This window comes from Schistocerca serialis, chromosome 9, assembly GCF_023864345.2.
Source record: "Schistocerca serialis cubense isolate TAMUIC-IGC-003099 chromosome 9, iqSchSeri2.2, whole genome shotgun sequence".
Taxonomy (NCBI): domain Eukaryota; kingdom Metazoa; phylum Arthropoda; class Insecta; order Orthoptera; family Acrididae; genus Schistocerca; species Schistocerca serialis.
Window position 1 is genome coordinate 53,576,564 of NC_064646.1, and position 24,934 is coordinate 53,601,497.

General features: G+C 44.2%; 1 protein-coding gene across 1 annotated transcript in view; it reads right to left on the reverse strand.

Moving 5' to 3' along the window:
- The window catches only part of LOC126419356 (glucose dehydrogenase [FAD, quinone]-like), a 72,331-nt gene that overhangs the window by 25,469 nt on the left and 21,928 nt on the right, over nucleotides 1-24,934 (reverse strand). Inside the window, exon 4 of the mRNA XM_050086543.1 lies at nucleotides 14,337-14,553. Coding sequence (XP_049942500.1) covers nucleotides 14,337-14,553 — 217 coding nt within the window. The remainder of the gene's footprint in view (nucleotides 1-14,336; nucleotides 14,554-24,934) is intronic.

Below are 24,934 nucleotides of genomic sequence, written 5' to 3' on the forward strand. Positions count from 1 at the left end.
CCCTGTCCACCCTCTGGTCCACAGGATTCAGGACTGTCTGCGCTTGCTCCAAGGGGGGGGGGGGGGGGGGGGGGGGGCGCGTCTCGGTGGCGTTACTCTGGCTCCGAGGACACGTTGGTATCTGTGGAAATGAGGCGGCCGATATTGCAGCCAAGGCTGCAGTCTCTCTTCTTCGGCCAGCTATTCAATCGATTCCCTTCGCCGATCTACGGAGCGTTTTATGTCGTCTTCTTCATTTATGGCACGCACATTGGTCGACACTTCCCCATAATAAATTGCGGGACGTGAAAGCTCTTCCTTGTGCTTGGACCTCTTCCTCCCGAACGCGTCGTCGGGAGGAGGTAATTTTGGCTAGACTCCGGATAGGGCACTGTCTTTTTAGCCATCGACATCTTTTAAGCGGCGATCCTCCCCCACTCTGTCCCCACTGCTTTCAGCTGTGGACGGTAAGACACCTTTTAATTGAGTGCCCCTATTTTAACCCGTTACGCTCCCGTCTACAGCTATCGCCTGATATATCGTCGATTTTAGCAGATGACACGCGCTCAGCCGATCGCGTTCTCGAGTTTATTAGTGCCAGTGAAATGACGTCAGTAATTTGAAGCTTTTTTTGGGGACAACCAACCCCTTTCTGTAGTGGATTTTTAAGCCTTCCTTCTGCTTTTAGTTTCTCCAATTTTATGACTTTCGTTCCCATTGCTGCTGGTTTCCATTTTCGGTTTTTTACTGTTTCCTAAGTCGCGGACCGGGCACTAATGACCATAGCAGTTTTGCGCCCTAAAACCGAAAAAAAAAACTCTGCGGAAAAACCACGTTCCAAAGGGTTTACAATCTTTCTTAAGAAATGAATTTCTGCTAGTTTCTGTTACATTATTACTTTCGATTATTATTTCACGAATGAATGGAGAAATAAACATAGTAAGCGGAATAGTATTGCGTATTTAATAATGGAAATTTTAAGTATGCCAATAGCTCAGTATTACTTTTCCTCAACAGTAGTTGTCGATACCAGTATTATTTTAGAATTTTGGACAGGTCATTATTATCTCAGTTGCTTTTCTGAAAAGTTTCATATAATTTTATACACCGTGTATTATATTTCAAACTACAATTTATGAAAATGAATTACTATATAAAATGTTTTAGTCTCGATGTTATAATCGATAAGTACTAGTTCTGAACGTACAGTTAATTTTTTTTTTAAGAAACGTTTGAAATTACGAACTATTCACACACTTAAAATTTGTGTTATTAATTATGCAATACTGTTGTCTTGTGACAGCCAGAGCGAGAGCACCAGCAGCAGCGAGTACTGTTTGTATAAAGCGTTTATTTACTTATTTGCTGCGCTTAGCTTTTAAATAGTTTTTCTGGGAAAACCTAGCGTAGTTTTCGCGTCTCGTATTTCAGTGAGTGTTTCTTGATTATCAGAGTAGCTCATCAGAAGATTATCTTGGGAATTTGTCACCGTATAGAGTAGGGTAAACATAGTCATGTGTAGGGACTGTGGTTGTTGTGAGCGGACGCAAGGAGAATTGGCAACTCTTCGGGGGCAGGTGGAGGCTTTGTCTGTTAGGCTCATCGAGCTCGAGGCGCAGGCGTCGGCTCGTAGTGGCGTTGGGGCAACTGTGGTGAGACCTATGCCTACTTCGGTGGCCTTGGAATCACATGGAACCCCTGATGTCGCTGCGTCTTCCGGCAGTGAGCATCTTACCGGTCAGCCATCACTCCAGGGTGAATGGCGGACAGTGGTGGGCTCGCGCGTGCCTGGCCGAAAGGCGAAGGTGGGATCTGGCCGCGTGGCAGCTGCCTTACCCCTTTCCAACAGGTACGGGGTGCTTCCTAGTGGTGATGACATCGTTTCCGAGCCACCACAGGATGCCTCGCCTGTTGGGCCAGTGGCCGATTCTCCGGCAAGGTCCCGACAGTCACAGAGGGCGGGCCTATTAGTTATAGGGAGCTCCAACGTTAGGCGGGTTATGGAGCCCCTCAGGAAAATAGCGGGTAGGTCGGGGAAGAATGCCAGTGTGCACTCGGTGTGCTTGCCGGGGGGTCTCGTCCGTAATGTGGAGGAGGCCCTTCCGGCAGCTATTGAACGCACTGGGTGTGACCGGCTGCAGATAGTAGCACATGTCGGAACGAATGACGCCTGCCGCTTGGGTTCTGAGGCCATCCTTGGTTCCTTCCGGCGGCTGGCTGATTTGGTGAAGACAACCAGCATCGCACGCGGAGTGCAAGCTGAGCTTAATATCTGCAGCATAGTGCCCAGAGTCGATCGCGGTCCTCTGGTTTGGAGCCGTGTGGAGGGTCTAAACCAGAGGCTCAGACGACTCTGCGACTATAATGGTTGCAAATTCATCGACCTCCGTTATTGGGTGGAGAACTGTAGGGCCCCCCTAGACAGGTCAGGCGTGCACTACACACCGGAAGCAGCTACTAGGGTAGCAGAGTACGTGTGGCGTGCACACGGGGTTTTTTTAGGTTAGAGGGACCCCCCCTTGGGCGAAACGATAAAATACCTGACGGCTTACCAGAGAGGACATTATCATCGTTGATAAAGAATGTCCGTCCTCAGAGACCAAAAACAGGAAAAGTTAACGTAATATTGGTAAACTGCAGGAGTATCCAGGGCAAGGTTCCTGAATTAGTATCTCTTATTGAAGGAAATAGTGCGCATATAGTATTAGGAACGGAAAGTTGGTTAAAACCGGAAGTGAACAGTAACGAAATCCTAGACACAGAATGGAATATATACCGCAAGGATAGGATAAACGCCAATGGTGGAGGAGTATTTATAGCAGTAAAGAATTCAATAATATCCAGTGAAGTTATTAGCGAATGCGAATGTGAAATAATCTGGGTTAAGTTAAGTATCAAAGGTGGGTCAGATTTGATAGTCGGATGCTTCTATAGACCACCTGCATCAGCAACCGTAGTAGTTGAGCGCCTCAGAGAGAACCTGCAGAACGTCGTGAAGAAGTTTCGTGATCATACTATTGTAATAGGGGGAGACTTCAATCTACCAGGTATAGAATGGGATAGTCACACAATCAGAACTGGAGCCAGGGACAGAGACTCTTGTGACATTATCCTGACTGCCTTGTCCGAGAATTACTTCGAGCAGATAGTTAGAGAACCAACTCGTGAAGCTAACGTTTTAGACCCCATAGCAACAAATAGACCGGAACTTTTCGACTCCGTGAATGTAGAAGAGGGTATCAGTGATCATAAGTCAGTGGTTGCATCAATGACTACAAGTGTAATAAGAAATGCCAAGAAAGGAAGGAAAATATATTTGCTTAACAAGAGTGATAGGGCACAAATCGCAGAATATCTGAGTGACCACCATCAAACGTTCATTTCTGAGGAAGAGGATGTGGAACAAAAATGGAAAAAATTCAGAAACATCGTCCAGTACGCCTTAGATAAGTTCGTACCGACTAAGGTCGAAAACGAGGGGAAAGATCCACCGTGGTATAACAATCATGTACGAAAGGTACTACGGAAACAAAGAAAGCTTCATCATAGGTTTAAGAGTAGTCGAATCATAGCTGATAAGGAAAAGCTGAACGAAGCGAAAAAGAGCGTAAAGAGAGCAATGAGAGAAGCATTCAACGAATTCGAACATAAAACATTGGCAAACAATCTAAACAAGAACCCTAAAAAGTTTTGGTCATATGTAAAATCGGTAAGCGGATCTAAATCCCCTATTCAGTCACTCGTTGACCACGATGGCACCGAAACAGAGGACGACCGAAGAAAGGCAGAAATACTGAATTCAGTGTTCCGAAACTGTTTCACTGCGGAAAATCGTAACACGGTCCCTGACTTCAGCCGTCGCACGGACGCCAAAATGGAAAATATTGAAATAAACGATATCGGAATTGAAAAACAACTGCTATCACTTAGTAGCGGAAAAGCATCCGGACCAGACGAGATACCCTTAAGATTCTACAGTGATTATGCTAAAGAACTTGCCCCGTTTCTATCAGCAATTTATCGTAGATCGCTGGAAGAACGTAAAGTACCTAGCGACTGGAAGAAAGCGCAGGTCGTTCCCATTTTCAAGAAGGGTCATAAATCAGATGCGAATAATTATAGGCCTATTTCGCTTACGTCAATCTGTTGTAGAATAATGGAACATGTTTTGTGTTCTCGTATTATGACGTTCTTAGATAATACAAATCTCCTTCATCATAACCAACATGGATTCCGGAAACAGAGATCATGTGAAACTCAGCTCGCCCTATTTGCCCAAGAAATTCACAGTGCCGTAGACACTGGCGAGCAGATTGATGCCGTATTCCTGGACTTCAGGAAGGCATTTGATACGGTTCCGCACTTACGTTTAGTGAAAAAAATACGAGCTTACGGAATATCGGACCAGGTTTGTGATTGGATTCAGGATTTCCTAGAAGAAAGAACACAACATGTCATTCTTAACGGTTCAAAATCTGCAGATGTAGAGCTAATTTCGGGAGTACCGCAGGGAAGCGTGATAGGACCTTTATTGTTTACAATATACATAAATGACTTAGTTGACAACATCGGTAGCTCCGTGAGGCTATTTGCAGATGACACGGTTGTCTACAAGAAAGTAGCAACATCAGAAGACTCGTACGTACTCCAGGAGGACCTGCATAGGATTAATGCATGGTGCGACAGCTGGCAGCTTTCCCTAAACGTAGATAAATGTAATATAATGCGCATACATAGGGGCAGAAATCCATTCCAGTACGATTATGCCATAGGTGGTAAATCATTGGAAGCGGTAACGACCGTAAAATACTTAGGAGTTACTATCCGGAGCGATCTGAAGTGGAATGATCACATAAAACAAATAGTGGGAAAAGCAGGCGCCAGGTTGAGATTCATAGGAAGAATTCTAAGAAAATGTGACTCATCGACGAAAGAAGTAGCTTACAAAACGCTTGTTCGTCCGATTCTTGAGTATTGCTCATCAGTATGGGACCCTTACCAGGTTGGATTAATAGAAGAGATAGACATGATCCAGCGAAAAGCAGCGCGATTCGTCATGGGGACATTTAGTCAGCGCGAGAGCGTTACGGAGATGCTGAACAAGCTCCAGTGGCGGACACTTCAAGAAAGGCGTTACGCAATACGGAGAGGTTTATTATCGAAATTACGAGAGAGCACATTCCGAGAAGAGATGGGCAACATATTACTACCGCCCACATATATCTCGCGTAATGATCACAACGAAAAGATCCGAGAAATTAGAGCAAATACGGAGACTTACAAGCAGTCGTTCTTCCCATGCACAATTCGTGAATGGAACAGGGAAGGGGGGATCAGATAGTGGTACAATAAGTACCCTCCGCCACACACCGTAAGGTGGCTCGCGGAGTATAGATGTAGATGTAGATGTACTGGTTACTATGTTTATTTCTGGATTCATTTACGAAATAATAATCGAAAGTAATAATCTAACAGAAACTAGTGGAAATTCATTTGTTAAGAAAATTGTAAACACTTTGGAATATGGTTATTTCCGCAGAGTGTGAGAGTGGTAAGCATGCCTCTGATGTGATCTGACGTATTTTTGTAATTTCTATGAACAACGTAATTTCGGCTTTGTTAATGTGAAAAATCAAAAGATTGTATGATATACTAAATTGTGAGCAGATAGATTTACGTAAAAACACAATTTTGCAACAAAAATCTTCAAATTTATTTAGATCAATCCAACCGTCAGGACCTAAAATGTGAAATTTTCAGCTTGAAGAATGAGACCCCTAGTCAAGATGAACTGGAGGCAACTATACAGGACAAGCTAAGTAGACTAGAAAGTTTATTGTAATCCTCTCTCCTTTCAAATCTTCATAAAAGACTAATGTGCACAATAAACGTAATCAGGAAGGAGAGGGGAGATTACAAACGGTACGTACAGTTTCCTGAGTTGACGTTCTTAGAGAAATTTTGATTGTTGTCAGTTGTATACATTCGTAACCTCCTCTTACCTGAAAGTAAGGCTGACAAGTTTTTTAAATGTAACTGTCGCAACCTCTTATGTTTGTGTTGTTCGTTGATCGGTGTGTGTGTTTGTATTCATGATTTTTCATTGTGAAGACAAAAAAAGGAAGTGCCTTTCAAAACTAACGTGTGGAAGCATTTTAAATCAAACTATAATAAAAATGCAGTTATTATGAGAAGGTACTCCGAATCTCTGGTAATATCGCGTACTTAAAAGCTCGTTCAAAACCTCATCACACGAAAACTTTTCATCTGAGCCGCACTGCTACGGGCTCATCGAGGAACCTGTCAGCTGCGCTCCTAGTCCGGCAGTCGCTTCGCACTCGTCAGCTACTCATTCAAGTTGTGCGCATGGAGGTATCGCTATTGTTTTGAGAAATGTTGCTTCATATGCAGGAAGAGAACGAGACAAAAAAAAAAATGAAGCGATTTGTTTCATATTTGATAAGGCTTGAGTCGTGTTATATTGTGTAGAAAGAAGTTCGTGACACATTATAAAATCTTCATTAAGGTAATGTAGAAATGAAATTTGGTTTTCTTTCACAAAGTCCACTCCTCACAGTTTTGAGGAACACGTGCAGTCGTAAGTTATAATATGAATTTTAAAAGAAAAATTTTTTGCACCGATGTATCGAAATTTCAATATTATTGTTTCGATCTGTCGTCGATATTGACATTTAGTATAGCGATTTTAAATATATCAGACATCGATATTTATCTATTCCTACTGACAGGAGAATTCTAATGGTTAAACGAGCTGTAATTATAACAAAGAGAGGTTGCTGTTGTGGCAGAGGTATTGATACACATTGTTGTTCTTCTTGTGGTCTTCAGCCCGATAGCTGCCTAGATTCAACTCCCCATGTAGGTCTGTCCTGTGCGTGCTTTTTCATGCCTGCGTAACTACTGCGGCGTACGTCCTCTCGAACCTGCTCACTGTGTTCTTTCCTTGTTCCAGTTCTACAATTAGTACCTCCCCATCCCCTCCCCCAACAGTCCCGCGAATTACCACATGAGGGTGGCGATTCTTCTGGAAAATCTGGAATTCTCAGGGAATTACATTTTACCTGGAAAAATAGGGGAAATCTGAAGGAATTTCAGAAATGTCATAAAATCTCAGACAGTTCTGCGTTTATAACCTAGTATTGAAATCGTATTTTATTGAGTTTTATAAATCACAAATTTCAAAATACTTAATAATTCAGTGTGTGTTAATTATAAGAATATTATTCCATACAAATTACTAATCTTTATAAACTGCGGTTAAACTACTTCTCATGCCTGATATATAGCTCAGCTGAGAGGAATCAGAAATCATTATTTTGCTATGTTCCCCCCCCCCCCCCCCCCTCCTCCTACTCACCATTAATTTATCATGAGCTTCTCGAAACCATCTTCCTCCTAGCCGTTGGAACTCTCACGGAATTTTTCTTCCAAGCTTGAGCAGTCACCGTGCAAATTAACAATTCCTTGAAGCCCACGGGTGTGTCGCATCGGCCGATCCCTTATTTCAGACGTTTCCTTTCGCCCTAATTTGATTCTCTGTGTCTTTCTTCGTTAGTTATCCGATCTACCTGTCCAAATCTCCACTTCCTTCTGCAGCACGACGATGCAGAAGCTGCAACTTCTTGCCTGAACTCCTTTGTCCTCGGATCACTTCCCTCTCGAGACAAAAAACTTCAGAAAGGACTTCCTAACATTTGAGTTTATATTATATGTTAACAAATTTCTCCTTTTCAGAATCTCTTGTGCTTTACATGCCAACGGCCATTTTATACCTTCTCTACATCATCTGTGGTTTTGCAGCCCGAGTAGCAAAACCTATGCTGTACTTTTAGTGTGTCATTATCAAATCTAATTCTCTCAGCATCACATGATTTAGTTCGAGTATATTCCGTTACGACTATTGAAAATCATCTTATAACTGCATTTCAAGACACTGTTCGTTCCATTCAGCTACTCTTCCCCGTCAATGAATCGCCTCCACACACACAAAAAAAAAAAAAAAAACACGATAACGGATCAAAGTTAACAGGATCAAAGTTAACAGGATCAAAGTCATACAAAAACACCGATTGAATTCGCTCTCAACAAATGCTTACCTTTTAGTAACAGTCGCACCAAGATAGCTAATGGCTCCACACTGTGATGGGTGACTTCTCGCTGTCGAGTTCGTGAACCCTTACTAAATCGCACTTAAAACCGAAAAGTGGCCAAGCAGAATTTTCAGGCCGCGGACGTGAGCGCCTGACAAACGCTTGTAAATTCTTGTAAACTCTCCATATTGGGATAAAAAAAATCTGTGTGTATTACAGGGGGGCGCTCACTCTGGACTTAAGAAATGTTAAATAATTATGTACACCACCAAGACAAGCCTGCCCTGTCCAGGAGGCCTGCCTTGCGGTTTATACATCTTACGAGCTCGAAGCAACGTTCCAGAACTTTTAAGCATTCGGGCCTCTCAGTCAGCCTCATGAAGGGAATGCTAAAAACCCTAACTGAGCGCTCCCTCCCTACCACTAACGGCTCTCCTCTGTGATGTGCTCAAGTGCTGCTCTCTGGCAGGAGTTTTCGCAAGTTTACCTCCAAGTGGTGCTGTAAAACGTCGGCCGTCAGAGGAAAGTCTCTAGCCTTTAAGCTAGTGGTTCCGAATTTTTCTGAGAGCATTATCTCTGAATGTAGTGAGCAATTAGCTAGAAATCCCCCCATCCCACCGTCATCATCATCAACATTAGCGACTAACTAAACTTTGAAATGAAAAAGAATTTTCTTCAAACACTTTTATTTTTAAAATACCCAAAGGTGAAGTTTACATAGTTCTTCAAAAGTAACTGTACACACTTCGTGGGTTTAATGCATCCATCAAAATAAGAGTAAAATGTGAAATAAAGTTATGTCTGAATTGCATTATTTCCGAGTTATGATGCATAATGTCACTTGTAGTAGCCAGTACCTCACGGGACAGTACAGGCTTTTGGCGTGTTGTGTCCGCCTGCAAATCGACTGATGTTGCTTTGCACACCCATCTACGCTGCTCGGTTAACTCTGGAACGAAATTCCTTTGTTTACTTGACTTTGGTTTGGTTCATTGTACTCTAGGGCGCCGCTGTAGTGTAGCGGCCCCGGACGTATTACATACATTCATTCTGTCAGGCACCGACTACAGTCCTTGTGTACGGTACAATGGCGTACTCAGACAGTGAAACGCCGATATGCACCTCCTTAACGACGCAGCAGGAGGCAATGCACGAGCAGCAAGACGACGGTATATGGAAATGTTTCCAAGCAGACGAGTACCGAACTATCAGATTGCTGTGGACAGGCATTTAAGAAAATATGGCATTCGTGGTGCACGACGGTTAGGTCGGCCTCAACTGGATGGAGTGGATATTGAGAACATCCTGGAAATGGTAGATGAAGAGCCGACCATTAGTACCACCTTACGGGTTCCTCAGTCGACTGTATGCCACCTGCTTCGGAGACAGCAGTTGCTAGCATTTCACCTGCAGAAGGTGCAGGAGCTGACACATGCAGACTACCCTAGGCGTCAGAATTTCTGTCAGTGGTTTCTCGAGCGCCATGCTGCTGATCCATTGTTTGTTCGTTGGGTACTGCGGTACGAGGAAATCAACATCGCTTCGCAGTGACCGTTTGGTGAGGCATAGCGGACAATCTGTTACTCGGCTAGCATGTTGCTCCACAGCGCCTGACTGGCAGAGAGTGTCGCCAGTGTATGGAACAGGATTTGATTGGTGTGCTCCATGATGTCCCACTCGCTACACGCACCAACCTACGGCTTGTGCACGGTGGTGCCCCTGCATATTTGAGTCGGCAACCAGGAGAGTATCTGTGTTGCTTGTACCGGTACCGATAAGTGAATAGGTCGTGCAGGAGCAGTTGCTTGGCCCTCCAGATGTCCGGATATTAACGAACTCGTGTATGGTGTTGCAGTTCAGTGTGTGGCACAACTGCAGCAGCAAATTGAAAAAGACTGTGGAAATTGAGATGAACGGAGCCTGCAACATTCCGAGAGCGGTCACTGTCTTCGTCTACATGGACATGTTCAAAAATGTTCAAATGTGTGTGAAATCTTACGGGACTTGACTGCTAAGGTCATCAGTCCCTAAGCTTACACACTACTTAACCTAAATTATCCAAAAGACAAACACACACTCCCATGCCCGAGGGAGGACTCGAACCTCTGCCGGGACCGGCCGCACAGTCCATGACTGCAGCGGCCTAGACCGCTCGGCTAATACATGGACATCATTTTGAACACGTTCTGCGATAAATGTACATTACGTAGTTGTGTAGAATGTCGGGTCCATTCGTGTCGTTGCTTTCTGAGAGGAATCAATTTTGTGCTGTTTGCATCACACTTCCTGCATTCTGCTCTACTGCATAACTCTGAAATAAAGCAATTTCAGACAAAACTTCGACATTTCTCGCTTATTTTGATGCATACGTTATATCCTCGAAGTGTGTGCAGTTTCATCTACATCTACGTGGATACTCTGTAAACCAGACTTAAGTGCCTGACAGATGGTTCATCGAACTACCTTCACAATAGTTCTCTATTATTCCACTCTCGAACAGCGCGCGGAAAAAAACCAACACCTATATATTTCCGTGGGAGCTCTGATTTCGCTTGTTTTATTATGATGATTGTCTTCTTCCTCGCCGGCCGCTGTGGCCGAGCGGTTCTACACGCTTCAGTCCGGAACCGCACTGCTGCTACGGTCGCAGGTTCGAATCCTGCCTCGGGCATGGATGTGTGTGATGTCCTTAGGTAAAGTTAGGTTTAAATAGTTCTAAGTCCAGGGGACTGATGACCTCAGATGCTAAGTCCCATAGTACCTAGAGCCATTTGAACCATCGTCTCCCTGTCTAGGTCGGCGCCAGCAAAATATTTATCGCATGCGGAGGAGGAAGTTGGTGATTGAAATTTCGTGAGAATATTACGTCGCAACGAAAAACGCCTTTGTTTTAATGGTGTCCATCCCAAATCCTGTATCATGTCCGTGACACTCTCTCCCCTATTTCGCGATAATACAAAACGTGTTGCTCTTCTTTGAACTTTCTCGATGCACTCCGTTAATCCCATGTGGTAAGGTTCCCACATCGCGCAGCAGTACTCCGTAAGAGGACGGACAAGCGTAGTGTAGGCAGTCTCTTTAGTAGATCTGCTACATTTTCTAAGTGTCCTGCCAATAAAACGCAGTCTTGGTTAGCCTTCCCCACAACATTTTCTATGTGTTTTTTTCAGTTTAAATTGTCCGTAATTGTTATTCCCAGGTATGTAGTTGAATTTACGACCTTTAGATTAGACTGATTTATCGTGTAACCGAAGTTTAACGGACTCCCTTTAGCACTCGCGTGGATGACCTCACACTTTTCATTATTTAGGGTCAGTTGACATTTTCGCAACATTCACATATCTTTTCTAAATCGTTGTGAAATTTATTTTGATCTTCTGAGTTTACTAGACGATAAACGACAGCATCATCTGCAAACAACCTAAGATGGCTGCTCAGATTGTGTCCTAAATCGTTCGTATAGATAAGGGACAGAGAGGGCCTATAACACTACCTTGGGTAACGTCAGACATCACTTCTGTTTTACTCGATGACTTTCCGTCAGTTACTAGAAACTGTGACCTCTCTGACAGGAGGTCACAAATCCAGTCAGATAACTGAGACGAAATTCCATAAGCGCAGAATTTCACTACGAGCCGCTTGTGTGGTACAGTGTGAAAAGCCTTTTTGAAGTCTAGAAATACGGAATCAGTTTGAAATCCCTTGTCAATAGCATTCAACACTTCGTGTGTTACGTTTGAATCACTCTGTATTTTGTGTTTGTAGATGTTTTATTAAATTAGGAAGTAATGAGTCAGTGCACAGTTGCCACTTCTTACTTCTGACAACTCCTCTTTATAGAATGACGAAGCAACTCTCAGTACATCGCGATTGGTACCTACAGCTCTTTTTGAAAGAAGAAAGGTAACGATCCAACTAGTGGGAGCCACTTCTTAAAAAACATGCATGCTTTGCGCCACTTCTTTCCCTAGCGACACTTGCTTTACCCATGACGAACATCACCATTTAATATCAGCGAAGTTAAAATATGTGCAGTACACTTATTGGTTGTAAATCTTTTGATTGGTGGAATTCTTGCTTTTCAAGTGACAGAAACTGAAACACTTCAGGGTGCCAACCCTCTGTGTCTGACGTCTGCCAGTGATGATAATAATAATAATAATAGTAATCTGTGTCGGTCCTACAGCTATGTGTTTGCCATTACGTAAGTACTGTTGCGTTATGCGAACTGGATAATGAAGCAATTTGTGGTTCATTGCAAGAACTACCTGCACCTCGGAGAAGGCGTTTCGTGAGATATTTAAGCATACTAGACGTATATGTCTCGGTTTCATATGTTTAACGGATGGACTACACTGAGGTGACAAAAGTCATCGGACAGCGATATTTACGTATACAGATAGTGGCATTATTGCGTACACAAGGTACCCAAGAGCAGCACACCGGCGAAGCTGTCATTTGTACTCAGCTGATCCATGTTAAAAGGTTTCCGCCGTGATTATGGCCGCACAACGGAAATGAAGAAACTTTGAACGCGGAGTGGTAATTGGAGTTAGAAGCATGGTACATTTCATTTCGGATCTGGTTAGGGAATTCAATATCCACAATGTAAAGAGTGTGCCGAAAATGTCAGATTTCAGGCATCACCTCTCACCACGCACGACGTAGTGGGCGACGGCTTACATTTGACGACCGAAAACAGCAGCGTTTGCGTAGAGTTGTCAGTGCTAACAGACAAGCAGTGCGGAATAACCACACAGATCAATGTGGGTGCGTAAGACGAACGTATCCGTTAGGGCAGTGCAGCGAAATTGGTCAGCAGACGACCGATCTGAGTGACTTGGGTGACAGCACGACAACCTGTGCAGCCCCCCTCCTGGGCTCGAGACCGTATCGGTTGGACGCTAGACGACCGGTAAACCGTGGCCTGGTCAGATGCGTTCCGATTTCGGTGGGTATGTGCTGATGGTAGGTTTCGAGTGTCGGGCAAATCTCTGTCGGCCATGGACACGAGTGGTCAAGAAAGCACTGTGCAAGCTGGTGGTGGCTTCATAACGGTGTGGACTATCTTTACGTGAGATGGACTGGGTCTTTTAGTCCAACAGAAGAGATCATTGACTGGAAACAGTTATGTTCATCTACTCGGAGATCATTTGCAACCATTCATGGACTTGACGTTTTCATACGACGATGGAATCTTAATCGATGACAATGCGCTGTGTCACTGGCCACAACTGTTCGCGATTGGTTTGAAGAATGTTCTGGACCATTGAAGTGAATGATTTGGTGAAGCAGATCGCCCGACATGAATCCCATCGAACATGAGTGAGACATAATCCAGAGGTCACTTCGTGGACAAAATCTAGCGCCGGCAACAATTTTGGAATTACGTACGGCTATAGAGGCAGCATGGCTCAATATTTCACCAGGGTGTTCAGTCCGTCCCACGTCGAGCTGCTGCACTACACCTGGCACAGGCGGGCCGAACACGATATTCGGAGTTACGTACGACCTTTGTCACTTCACTGTATGTAATCAGTGATGTAGTTCTTATAAAATAGTGACAACAGTAATGTTATATTAGAAACAGTTTCATTTCGTGACCAAAACAAATCGGACCCTTTTGTCTCGATCCCTCAGAAAATATTATTTTACCCGTCAGGGGGGTAATTACGCTTACGTTGGGAACCACTGCTTTAAGCCATCCTAGCACTTTCCGTCGACCTCCAACTGAAGCGGACTATGAAGAGTCCAACGTGTCAACCCGAGGCTGGAGGAAAAAACCCAAACCCACCGGATGGCTGCTCTTGCTCCACTGACAGCCTAGCGCACACCTCTACGACTTGGTAGTGCATTCGGTTGTTTGGGGAAGGAGACCAGACAGCGTGGTCATCCGTCTCATCGGATTAGGGAAGGATGTCGGCCGTGCCCTTTCAGAGGAACCATCCCGGCATTTGCCTGAAGTGATTTAGGGAAATCACGGAAAACCTAAATCAGGATGGCCGGACGCGGGATTGAACCGTCGTCCTCCCGAATGCGAGTCCAGTGTCTAACCACTGCGCCACCTCGCTCGGTAGTGCATTCTGGAGGACAACGGTCCAAATCCGCGTCCGGGTATCCAGATTTAGGTTTTCCGTTATGGCTCGTGTGAAAGGGCACGGCGGATTCCCTTCGCCGCCCTCGACGCCATCCGAGCTGGTACCCTCGGTGTGGGCTGGACGTCAGGTCCTCTCGTTGGCAGCTTACCTTGGTGACGGTGGCGCCGGTGCGGACTGTGAGGTTGGGCCTGGCGCGCGCGGCCCGCAGGAAGGCGGCGTTGGCGCTGGCGCGCTCCCCGTCTCGGCTGGCCGCCTGCGTGATGGCCACGCCCTCGGGGGCGGCGCCCGCCGCGTCCACCTCCTGCAGCCCCAGCTCCCGGAACGCCGATACCAGGGCGCGCGCGTTGTCGTCCGCGAACGGGTACCTGCCGGCACCAACACCGTGGCAAATGCAGACGCCAGCCACACCTGCACGTTGCCCTGTTGTATCTGACCACGAACAGCACCTGTGTTATGTCCTCGGTACGTTGCAAGTATCAGCCGTAGCAAGAACAGCGTTCTGAAGATGTACGAGTGCAGTACGATAAAAGCATTTGAACGCACACTCCTCGTACACTGAGCGCGTCTGTAAGCATGGGAGCCGAAGTGTTTGGTGTTTCAAAGGGCACTGTATCGAAGAATTGTACCGCATACGGGGAAAGTGGAAAAACGTCGCCCTGTACGTCACAACGCGTGCGAAAGTGTGTACTGAGTGATCGCGACGGACGGTCATTTAAGAAGACTGAGACGAAAAGTAAGACGATGACAGCTCCAAAGATCACTGCAGAACTGAACTCCGAATTCGTGAACGCTGTGAGCGCGTAAAACAAAACGAAGGGATCTCCAGAAGCAGGGAATTACAGGGCGAGATGGAACTCCAGAACCACACATTAGTGACGCAAATGCCCGTAACTGTAAAACGTGGAGTATGTAGCAATGGAAAAATCTCATTTGGCCGGATGAGTCTTAGTTCGCACTGTTTCCAGTTTTTGATCGACTTTACGTCGCAGGAGAGGAACGTGGCAGGGGGTCCTGTGTTGATATAGGCAGCTGTGTCCTCGTATTCCGTGAGCCGCACGGTTAGTCTGCAAGTTCGCATTACTGCCAAGGATTTTGTGACCGTCCATCTCATGGGATAATATATAATTTTTTTGCGAAACCCAGATCGCTTCATTTTAAGAGGGTTATGCCAATTACTAGTTTCGACAGAATCGTGCGGTCATCTTCAGACTGGGATTGCAGTGTATGAAAAGAAATAGCTAATCGGTAATCTGCACAAGGTACAGCCTTTTTTTTGGAACGACCCAAATTTTACAAAAAGTTTTAGATACCTTTGCGTATATTTTCACAAGCGTGTGTTTTGAAAACAAAGTGTAAACACATTACAAAACTCCACAAGGTTTATCGTTTTCAAAACAGAATGCTTTCAGATGGGGTGTTGAATGAATAAAAGGTAAAAGTTCAACGTCCGTAGCGCCAATACAGTTTGAACTACACGCCACGTCGACGAACTCACGTGGAGTAAACTGAGGCGCCGCAGAGCCAGCCCTTGTCACTTGTGTAGGCGCCAGGTGACGCAGATTACCGATTACCTGTTTTCTTTTCATACGTTGTACTGCCAATCTGAAGATGACAGTGCGACTGTGTCGAAACTAGTAATTGGAATAATATTCGTAAAATTAAGCGATCTTGGCTTTCACAGAAATGTATATATTGCCAGAGATCGCCCCAACAATATGGATAAGTCATATCCCTGGTAGAATGTTTCTTTCCCAACGCCAAATGCTGAGTTTCAAGATCACATGACCCCTGTTCACACAGCTGCCATCGTCCAGGAATAAGTATGTGAACCCGACGATGCGTTTTCGTATCCTCTCTGCTCACCACAGTCAGCACATCTCTATAATATGGAGCCTTGAGCCTTGGTAGCCTACTTTGGAGAGTATGGTGCGTAATTCCCACCCATCTCCATCATCGTTACTTGAACGTTCTCGCGCTTTTATTTATTTATTTATTTTTTGTCAAAACAACCACCGTCCGAACAGGCCTTGAAGGCCCAACGATATCGAACGGCCACCGTGTCATCCTGAGCCCTTAGGCGTCACCGGATACTGAGGGCCACGTGGTCAGCTCACGGCTCTCCCGGCCGTTGTCAGTTTCCGTGGCTGGTGCCACTACTTCTGAACAAGTACCTCCTCAGCTGGTCTCACAAGGTCTGAGCGCACCCCGCTTGCCAACAGCCCTCGGCAAACCCAGACGGTGAGCCATCCAAGTGCTAACCAAGCCCGACAGCGCTTAACTTCGGTGACTGACCGGAACCGGTGTTACCTCTACTGCAAGGCCGTTGGCTTTCTTGCAGCTATGTGTATCAAATAAAAGACGTGAAGTGTTTAAGGTATCGGCAAAGCAGCGGAGACAATATTGTAATTCATCGAAGAGTAGCGATAAGCCGGCCAGTGTGGCCGAGCCGTTCTAGGCGCTACAGTCTGGAACCGTGCGACCGCTACGGTCACAGGTTCGAATCCTGCCTCGGGTATGGATGTATGTGATGTCCTTAGGTTAGTTAGGTTTAAATAGTTCTAAGTTCTAGGGGACTGATGACCTCAGAAGTTAAGTCCCATAGTCTCAGAGCCATTTGAACCATTTTTGAAGTAACGATAAGCCAAACAAACTACTACGCAATGCTCATTAGTCGTCCCTAAATTGTGTTTAACATAATCGATATAAGACGATGATCCACAATTATGAATCCTATTGTGATTCATTCTCTGCTAGATGTCGCACCTTGATGTGAGCTCCTTTTTCTTAATAATACCAGAGTAAAGTAAATTTTGACTATCATTTAAGTAGTAGCTATCTTTTTAAATGGAAGTTATTTTTGTAAATAGTGGCGGTCTCAGTAATTGTATTAGCTGACCCTTGTATGAAAGTGTGGACGATCTGTTGGCTTTCTTTCAGTATCTGCAAACAAGGACATGCTTCATCCATTAGTAATATACCAAGTGTGATGCTTTATACAGGCCATAGGCGGCAAAATTTATTTAGTGTTTCAACGCGGTCTTGACACAACCACATAGAGGCGATGTTATTCCAATAACTCTGGCTTGAACGTAGTTCAGAGAAGTAGCAGAGGCTAACACATACAAAATTGTAATTGTTGTAATTTACTTCATAAAAGAAAGTTTTATTTAAATGGCCCAGAGTTACTTGCGCTTCAATTACTTAGCAAGGCAAAGATCATAAAGACAAACAGTATCAGTATTTTTCCAAGTTATAGTATACAACTTTTCCTCTCATAGTATTACCAACGGCATTTCTAAATATTTTTGCATTTCGTTTACGTAGACTACGTGGGGGTAAGTTATAACTTGCCACTCTTTTGCGGGAAGAATGATAAAAGATTCCCTCGAAGAGCGTAGAGAACCTGTATTTATCTGTTCCGAGACGACTGCAAATTGTATTGAACACAGTTATTTTCCCACACCTCATGAGGCGCGGTAACGTGTTGTCTTCGTTGTGTTTTGTCCACCCCCTGTATGTAGCCTCAGTTCAGAGGCCAAAGATCTCGGCCAGTACATGTGTGTGCAGCGTCTGCCTTGTGAAGATTCCCTGTACTTGGCTAAACTATTATAGTGCATCATATCATAGCTAACGGCAAAAAGCGACAGAGGTAAAAGTATGTGTTCATAGAATCAAAAACGTTGTAGCATACAGGGATCCGCAAACGATCATTTTACGACACAACTGCTAATGTGTAGTTACGAACTGCCACTGACTTCATTACGAAATACTGTTCCACTTATTAAAACTGCACCTGGTACGTAAACTTTTCGATTATGTCCCCGTCAAAATAGTTTTAAATTTCATCCTCGGCCCAGGTTTGAGAAGGGAGCTAGATGCACGGTGTGGCAAAAAATGGTTCAAACGGCTCTGAGCACTATGGGACTTAACATCTTAGGTCATCAGTCCCCTAGAACTTAGAAGAACTTAAACCTACCTAAGCTAAGGACATCACACACATCCATGCCCGAGGCAGGATTCGAACCGGCGACCCTAGCAGTCCCGCGGTTCCTGACTGAAGCGCCTAGAACGGCTCGGCCACCGTGGCCGGCCACGGTGTGGCACCGACACATTTTACTCTCCACCTGCACAAAGACTCTGCAAACCACCTTAAAGTGCATGGCAAAGGGTCAAAGGGTACTTCGCATTGTACTCGATATTACGGCCTCTTCTCGTTCCATTGACATACAGGGTGCGAAAGTATGTCTCCTGATGTAAGGCGGTGTCTAATGTGTCAGTATGCTCCAAGAAGGATAGGCCGAGTATGACCTACTCATTGGCCTTCAAGATCGCCTCTCCGCAATCTAATCGCCATGCGTGTCGGCAGCTGAGTGGTTACCGTGCCTGACTACCATGCAGGGGGCTTGGGTTCGATTTCCGGCTTAAGTTTCAAATAATTTGTATTATCTCTCTCTCTCTCTCTCTCTCTCTCTCTCTCTCTCTCTCTCTCTCTCTCTCCCTCCACCGTGTGGCAGAGCCGGTGGCACCCGGTGCAAGTCTGTCTATCCGGAGATTTTCTCCGTTGGTGGACTGGGTGTTGTATTCTCCTCATCATCATTTCATTATCACTGACCCGCAAGTTGTCGAAGCGGCGTCAGATAAAAAGACGTGCAATAGGTGGCTGAGCAACCCCCGATTACGAATGGCGGTTATCGCTGTAACAATCGTTTTTTAACCTAACTGTCAAAACCGATCAAAATAACCCGTTTATGAAATAACCTATCTTCGGTTTTATTCCTGTTACTTCCTGTGTTAAACGTAGAAATCGAACAAAGACTGAAAAATGTTGACTCTGTCCGTTTCAGGATACACAGAATCTGAATATTAAATTAAATAGGTAAATAAAAGAGAACCGTTCACCAATCGCTGGTTTTCTCGAAAACTGGTAAGCGGCTAAATGCTACCAAAAAATCACTAATCTGCTTGCTCCTTTATTATTTCGTAGAAATGGCAGACAAATCCTTAATCTTATAAAGCGTATGAGGGACTGTACTTCATTGCTGTGTAATTTCCAGACTACAGTTGATGCCATTCCGCGATACGACGGTTGTCCCGCGATGACAGCGAGTAACTACCGTGTAAAGCAGGTGGGGCAAGTCTCGCACGCTACACGTGCACGGGTTCCTTCAGCTACGACACACGGCAACAGGGACAGCATTGTCTCACCAGTGCTGCCCCTATTCTTATATAACGTGTTTGTTGTTCGTTTCTGTGGGCATTGTCAACAAAATAGCACTGATCGCTTTTCCTATTTTCTAAAACAACATAATATTTCAAACCATTGTTTTTTACGACAAAAACGTTCTACTTTTTTAAAAAGTTTTATTTAGAAACGAAAATGTTAGCAATGCTGCTATGGCTAACTGATATTTCGGTTCTTTTAACTCGTTTGTCAGTAAGAAATGAAAAAAACTGTTATAACCGAGACCAAACAAATACCGAAAAATACAGATTATTTAGAACTAAAATACCGGTATGGGCTGTAACCGGTCAGTTTTTCCCATCCCTACCCCAGATGTCGTCTCTCAGCCAATAATGCTTTACGATCATTTCATCTATACAACCTAGGACATTATTTCATACCGACGTCATTGGCAGCTCGTAAGCACACATTCGCACTTATTTCGGAAACGGTTCACTTACTGTCCGCCGGCCGGAGTGGCCGAGCGGTTCTAGGCGCTTCAGCCTGGCACCGCGCGACCCCTACGGTCGCAGGTTCGAATCCTGCCTTGGGCATGATTGTGTGTGATGTCCTTAGGTTAGTTAGGTTTAAGTAGTTTTAAGTTCTAGGGGATGATGACCTCAGATGTTAAGTCCCATAGTTCTCAGAGCCGTTTGAACTTACTGTCCCATGTCTAACGGAACATTTTTGATTCTGTTGTCGTGTATTTTCTCCGACGCCATTTTTAACCCTTAATTGAAAGAAAATTTCCTAGTGGGACTAAATGTATGAGGATAACAGATACCAGTACTAAGGTTCGCATTAACACAGCCATTCTGGCAAGATGTAAGGAAAGCTGAGAAGACATATTGAAAGGAATGACAGCTACTCGAAACAGAATTTGGCATAACTGTGAACAAAGCGACAGCGACGGTGGGGAAGAATCGTAGAAAGGAGAGTAGCCACTTGTCTACCATCATAGTCGAGAAGCACGTGCTGTAGCCAAGGGGCAGGGAGACCTCCCGTGCTACAGCCACGTCTGCATGGTTGCCTGCGCGGCAGACGTTAGCAATGGAAGGCCCATATTACACTTATCATTTCTCTGATCAAAGATGTCAAATTCGTTTGACCAAACCACTTCATTGGGGCCATCATACTATCGTCAGAGCTTTCTCCATAGTTGTTCCAGGATGGAAGCTGAACATTTACTTGTGTGTATAGCAGCATTTAGTGTAATGTTGACATCGAGTACTTTGCTTAACAAGAAAGGGGAACAGAAACGAATGTTGGCGAAACCAAGGATAACGAGAAGAGAAGCTTGACGTGTTCACCAGAATTTGCTTCATGAGCTACAGTGCGAAGACTGAAGAGCTACAAAAATTACTTGAGAATGAGCGAGAGATCAGTATGTCCTTACGATAGTAGCCCCTCATATTTACAAACAAGATACTCGTTTAAGAAACGAAATTTTTGCGCTAAAGGTCGTCTTACAGTTACTTTAGAAATTTATAGAACAGGGTAAAGCTGTTCGACCTTGTAACATAGTTCTCGTATCGCACGGTGTGCCATTTCACATATTGGTTCAAATGGCTCTAAGCATTATGGGACCTAACATCTGAGGTCATCAGTCCCCTAGACTTAGAACTACTTAAACCTAACCAATCTAAGGACATCACACACACCCATGCCCGAGGCAGGATTCGAACCAGCGACGGTAGCAGCAGCGTGGTTCCGGACTGAAGCGCCTAGAACGGCTCGGTCACAGCGGCCGGTTTTCACATATTGTTCCAGAAATTTGTGAACCAGTATATAAATCACTTTAGGAAGAATTTATGAAAGTTCTGTTACGTTATTTAGAATAACAAATAAATACATTTATTTCAGTTATGCACATTGTATTGACAACACTTTTATTTCCACGTCACCATAGACACCTTAGTCAATTTCATTTGTTTTTTCGTCATCCACAGTGCCGACACTTACAATACAGCTGATGGCTGCAGATATTTATGACATTCTATCCGCTTATTGCGGTTTTTATAATCAATGTGTCTGGTGTTACGAAAAATGTATTCTTCATACGTGGAAATTACCGATGTGGTGTTTCCCGCTAGCCACACATAAAGTAAATTCTGAACTCATTTTACAGGTTAGAAGCAACTCTAGCGTGTCAAATAAGTATACAGTATGGCGAGCTTCGATGAGAACTAGGTCCAGACTCTAACATTGAACAAAGATCTTTGATCAAAGAAATCTTTGATAAAAATTACCTTGGTATACATCAAAGTTTGACCAAAGGCTGTGTTCAAAGATGTTTGTCGAAGAAATTTGTCAGTGTAGGACGGACGTAACCACAACGTAGTTCCGGCCAGGCTAACGGATGGCCCGAACTGTGCCAGAGAGCGCCAATATGGCCGCTGTACATTACGACGCCGGTCACGTGCAGTGAACTAGGGCGTCACGGTATTCCTCTGCTCGTCGGTTATGTAGAGGGCCGGACGCCCAGTGTCAGCGAATTGGCTTCCAGTTAACGACCCAGCAACAGCGAGTTGCTTCCGAGTTTCCAACGAGTCGTCTATGACTTGTATACCGCCTAGAGTTTTAAACCGTTCTAAGAGTGTGTACTTCTGGGACGACCTCTTGAATAGACTGGGATGGGTACTTGACTTAGGATTTAGTGACCAAGTGATCATTAGTGGACGTGTGCTTTACACTGATTCTCTTCATACGAGTTCGAACTGTATTTACTGTAATTGTAATAAATGTGGTAACTCTGATTCGGTTCTGTCAGTCTGTAGTTGTGTAGCCACTGCTATAAACTGAGACAACGACGTTCGTGGCAACCACATGGTGACGGCGCTCGCAGCGCACACACAGTGGTGGAAGGAATGAAAGAATTCCGTTGCCCAGGAAGCGAGCTTACACTATACGACCGGAGCTGGTGAGACAGCTTTCTTCAATAATGGTTTGGGAATGACGAATAAACTGCTGAAAAAACACAGGACGATTCTTTGATGATGATACAAACTTTCGACGATGACTGAGAAGTGTAAATGTGTTAATCTGAGGTAAGTGACGCTGGTACGAAAACGATCGAGTAGAGACTTAAAAGTAAATATCAGTGTGATACGTCCCACAGCAGAATATGTGTACTAGTACTGCTGTTTCTAAAACTGTAAGACAGGCAACTTTCAGAATCGGCAGTTTGGACCAAAACAAGAAAAAAAGTCAAGTAAATATGTGCTCCAAAGTGCATACCTTAAGAGCTATGAGCACTTGTGCATCTTCACGACTGTGAAACACATTTCTTCTACTGAAAACTCTTTGGTTTCCGTGTTTTTGGAAGAGAGAATATGGGCTGAAACAAGAAAAGTGCAGTAACTATAGTCTGTAAAATGGATACCGTAAGAGCTATGGGTAGTTGTCCAGTAGAAAGAGATGGTTCACTGTAGCGAAGATGTACAAGTGCTCGTATCCATTTTAGAGCCCTTGTTTACTAGACTTTTTTGCGTTGGTGCATTCCACTGTCAGAGGCATCAGAACGATTTTCACTTATAACATTCTACTCGGTCGTTTCCGGACGAGGGCACCTTACCCCAAATCGATGCGTTTACTCTTGTTCATCATCCCTGAAAGCTTGTCAAATCATCACGAACTCACGCTGCTTATCTGGAGCACAGCATTATATGGAAGTCGAACATGAACCATTCCAGAGAGGAAAAATCTGGAAGCATTGAAATGTGTTGCTCTCGCATAATTTTATAAAGTGGGCAGGTTAATTGGAGATCTGCTTTGCTATGCACGAATAGTTAATTTGAGATCGGAAGCAGCAGTAGAGGTGAAAAGTAATAGGGTGGACAAAGACTAGAAGCGGCTATATTAGAGGAAGCAGGGTGTACCGGTTAACCACACATGAAAACTTTAGCACAGGAAACGGAGAGACGGAGTGCAGCACCACATCAATCGAAAACTCTTCGTTTAAAAAATGTACAAAATCGAACAGTAACGAAAGTACGCTGTAGCTTGCGTTGTGTCGAATACAGGTTACATGATTAATGTCCTGCAACCATCACTAAATATGTAGCCGCGTGTGAGAAAACCTTTTTAGTTATCCTGTAATGATGATTTCCGTGTTCCTCATACTATTTAATTCCTGTAACGCCACTTTTCATTTCTGCCTTACAAGTCGTCCAGCGTTTCACTTCCATACAGATCTAAGTTGGAAACATAGCTTTTCATCCGTATTTTTCTGGTGTCTCAGTTTGTATTTTTTAATGTTACCAGCGGCTTCCTATACAGAGACCTTCTCTACCTTTTGTTCTTGTGTTTCTCCTCCTTTTTGTATTCCACTTCTGAGAAAGCAGAATTCAATCATATTTTCAAGGATTTCATACCAAAGAATAAAATTTAACTGTCCGAAAAAATGGTTCAAATGGCTCTGAGCACTATGGGACTTAACATCTGAGGTCATCAGTCCCTTAGAACTTAGAAATACTTAAACCTAACTAACCTAAGGACATCACACACATCCATGCCCGAGGCAGAATTCGAACCTGCGACCGTAGCGGTCGCGCGGTTCCACACTGAAGCGCCTAGAACCTCTCGGCCACACCGGCCGGCTTAGCCGTCCAGAATGTCCACCTGCCATACACGCCATCATTTTAATGCCCTCTTTGTTCGTGCGCGTATCATAACCATCAGATGTCACACGAAGCATGCGACTAAATTATCGTTCATTTTCAGTTTCCAGTGCGACGTCAGCACAAATTTTTCTGTCTGTGGAACATAACGACCTCATCAACGGAACCGCTTTCTTATTTCATTGCCTCTTCAATATGTAAATTAAATATAATACCTGAACAAGTTTGAGTTTCCCCTAACAGCTTCTTGATCAGCGCCCTCATTTTCTAAGTACTTTTTGTAACATCGGATTTTATTTTTCCTTACAACACTGTTTATCGGTCTGTGTGCAGTCTCTACGTCAACTTGTTTTGATTTTGTGTTTCTCTCATGTCATCTGTTCTTCATCCGTTTTTTTCTCTAGCTTTTCTACATTTCCAGCTAATTTCTTTTCTGACTGATCTAGTTCATCAACGTTCAGTTTCAGAATTTTTACGTCATCATCATTTGTTTACTAATCTATATCTGCAATATCAGAAAGAAAATGGACTGGGAAGAGATAAGTACAAGTGTCTGACATGCAGCAGTTGCAGCGAAACCATTTTCGTACTGCCGTCTACTGTAGAACATAGGTTTTTGAGATTCGTCAGAAGTTAGTTGAGACCTATTTTCTTTCTGTTCCGTTGAACAGTGTCTGCTATAAAATATTTACATACAATGTTCAGTTGCTGCAGACCGCCCGATACCTTCTTCTTACTTTCTCTATGCATGTCACCAAACAAATTTTCTCTTCTGTTTAACAAATTATGCATATACAGAATGAGATTTTCACTCTGCAGCGGAGTGTGCGCTGATATGAAACTTCCTGGCAGATTAAAACTTTGGGCCCGACCGAGACTCGAACTCGGGACCTTTGCCTTTCGAGG